This window comes from Diaphorina citri, unplaced genomic scaffold, assembly GCF_000475195.1.
Source record: "Diaphorina citri unplaced genomic scaffold, Diaci psyllid genome assembly version 1.1 scaffold396, whole genome shotgun sequence".
NCBI classification, from domain to species: domain Eukaryota; kingdom Metazoa; phylum Arthropoda; class Insecta; order Hemiptera; family Psyllidae; genus Diaphorina; species Diaphorina citri.
In genome coordinates this window covers 54,896-57,520 of record NW_007377831.1, presented here as the reverse complement: position 1 = coordinate 57,520, position 2,625 = coordinate 54,896, and the positions used below count along the sequence as shown (strand labels likewise).

Genomic DNA, 2,625 nt, shown 5'->3' with positions numbered 1-2,625 from the left:
AAAAAAAAAAAAAAAAAAAAAAAAAAAAAAAAAAAAAAAAAAAAAAAAAAAAAAAAAACAGTTAAGTTTAAGTTTTAATAATCTGGTGTGAACATCACACGACTTTCCTTATCCTATAAAATTATACCGAAAACCTCCAAAACGCGGTCAAAATACCGAAAACCCTTGCATCGATCTGGTGAAATTTCCATCTTCTAGGGTTCACCTATGGGTACTTATATAGGAACAAAAAATATGTTTTTAAGTTACATTAAAAATTAAATAAACCATTATCGTTATTATTAATTAGTAAATTATTATTTTTTAAGAGGTAGAAGTTCTTTATTACTATATACCTGATCTTCACTCAAACTGAGCACATCGTCGTAAAGATTCTCCTTGTGTTTGGGAATGTTCCGCTCGCGGCCTTGCCAGAACTTCGGGTTGAAATTGAGCGCCTGCAGGAAATCGAGCACGGTCCTCGGATTGCAAGTCAAGTACTGACCAGCACAGAGCAGGATTTGTACACACTGGTGTAGTGTGGTCCAGGAGGCGTGATGTATGAGGAGAGTGAGGACGTAGGTAGAATGCTTGTGCTCCTCACGTGAGAACATGCGGGATATCTGAGACAATACAAGACACAAGTGTTATTCATGGTTAGCTCAATAGTAACGCCTTTGATTGCCATGCAGAAGGTTCCGGGTTCGATTCCCAGAATTGACGGGGAAACTGCACTCGTATTTCGATTGCAAAAATTCTACGGGTATTGGGAAGTATTGTGTCTCTTCTCGCGCATCTGATGAGGGACTCACTACGGGATGGGCATGCTACGACACAGATCACGTGCGTCTAATGTAGCAGTTGTTTCATTGCTACGAAATAAAAAAGGCGAAACATGAAACACTCATCTAAAAAAAAACTCATGTTTGATAATAACAACAACAACTTCTTCTATTTAATCCTTTTTGTCATCTTTATTACTTCCTCTATTTTCCTTTAGTCTTCCTTCAATTACATGTTTTTAGTCCTTCACAATTATGCATTACGTTATACCTTACTTAATGCCTGTTCATCAATTATTAATAAACTTGAGTATTTTGTTGAAAAAAAAAGCTAAGAGTCACTCTACGTATAAAGACCCGTCCCTGATTGTAGTGATTTTCATCCGATCCCCCCCCCCCCCCCCCCAGTTTTGTTGGTAATGTAATTTAAATGAGAGTGTTCCCACGACACGACACGATTTTTTTCTTTTCTAACAGGAGGGAACGGTAGCTACTCATTTTCATCATGAGGCTGAGTGGGCCCCGCAACAGTCAGTCACAGAATCAACCATTTGCATGACACAGACCACAAGCGTCTAATGTAGCCGTTGTTTCATTGCTACGAAATAAAAACGGCAGTGAAACACTTATCATTTTTTAAGGTTTTTTTTTTGTTTACACCGCCGGGAATCGAATCCGGGTCTCCCGCATGCAAGGGGAGCACAGTGACCACTGCAGCATGAGAGCTGTGAGAACCCAACAGCATATTTACCTCATGGATGCAACGGGAATTTAATTGTCGTGATTTCGATCCGTTTTTTTATATATATATAATTTTGTTTACCCCACCGGGAATCGAACCCGGGTCTCCCGCGTGCAAGCCTAGTGTGGTACCCACTAACTAAGCCACGGAGGCTGCCTTTAAAAACCCAACAGTGTATTTACCTCATGGACGCAACGGGAATACCAAAGGATTGAATGAACAGCAGCAATTGTGCAGGTTCTAAATCTTCTAATGCTGCATCCACTAATCTGGGTACTTTAGATCTGATCATGCGCAGTTTCAACCAATCGGGAATAAGCAGGGCTTCCTCTGAGGTATCCACTAGAAATGCCTGTAAATTATCCAACAATAGAAAATAAACACACCTTTTTCTATTTAAGTAATTCAATTTAACTCAACTTAGAAGAAGACTTAAAAACACACCTTTTTCTAAAACAAATAAGTAAAGAGATAATCGCCTTTTTACTTTCCTTATCCTATAGAACGGAAAGTAATGTACCTAATATTTCTCAATTTTGGAAGCAAGCCAGGTTAGCTTGGTTGGTAGTGCGTCTGCCTTGCAGCAATTGTGCAGGTTCTAAATCTTCTAATGCTGCATCCACTAATCTGGGTACTTTAGATCTGATCATGCGCAGTTTCAACCAATCAGGAATAAGTAGGGCTTCCTCTGAAGTATCCACTAGAAATGCCTGTAAATTATCCAACAATAGACTATACCTCAGAATGAACACATCTTTTTCTAAGAAAAATAAATAAATAACCACATTTTTTATTTTCCTTATCCTATAATAAGAAAAGAAAATGTGATTTTTCTTAATTTTCGGAGCCAGCCTAGTTAGCTTGGTTGGTAGTGCGTCTGCATGGTAAGCGCTAGGCCGCGGGTTCGATTCCCGCCCGGGCGGATTTTTTCCTGAACGGATAAGGTTCGTTCTCGGAACGGCTGGCTTTCTCCTATCCTGTCTTCCTTCTCTCTCCGCTTTTGGGGTGATAAGACCTTAGCAGTTACAGTAACATATACTAGCAGTTTCAAACTTATTAAATAAATAAATAAATAAAAAAAAAAAAAAAAATGGGGAAAAAAATAAGAAAAAAAGCCTTTTA

The 2,625-nt window shown here is 38.7% G+C and overlaps 1 protein-coding gene across 1 annotated transcript in view; it reads right to left on the bottom strand.

Annotated features, from left to right (window-relative positions):
* LOC103508405 (integrator complex subunit 1) overlaps positions 1–2,625 on the bottom strand; it is a 38,574-nt gene that overhangs the window by 23,634 nt on the left and 12,315 nt on the right. The window contains exons 14-15 of the mRNA XM_026823013.1: positions 2,052–2,213; positions 1,686–1,855 (exon numbers count right to left, since the gene is read on the bottom strand). Of these exons, the coding sequence (XP_026678814.1) occupies positions 1,686–1,855; positions 2,052–2,213 (332 nt within the window). The remainder of the gene's footprint in view (positions 1–1,685; positions 1,856–2,051; positions 2,214–2,625) is intronic.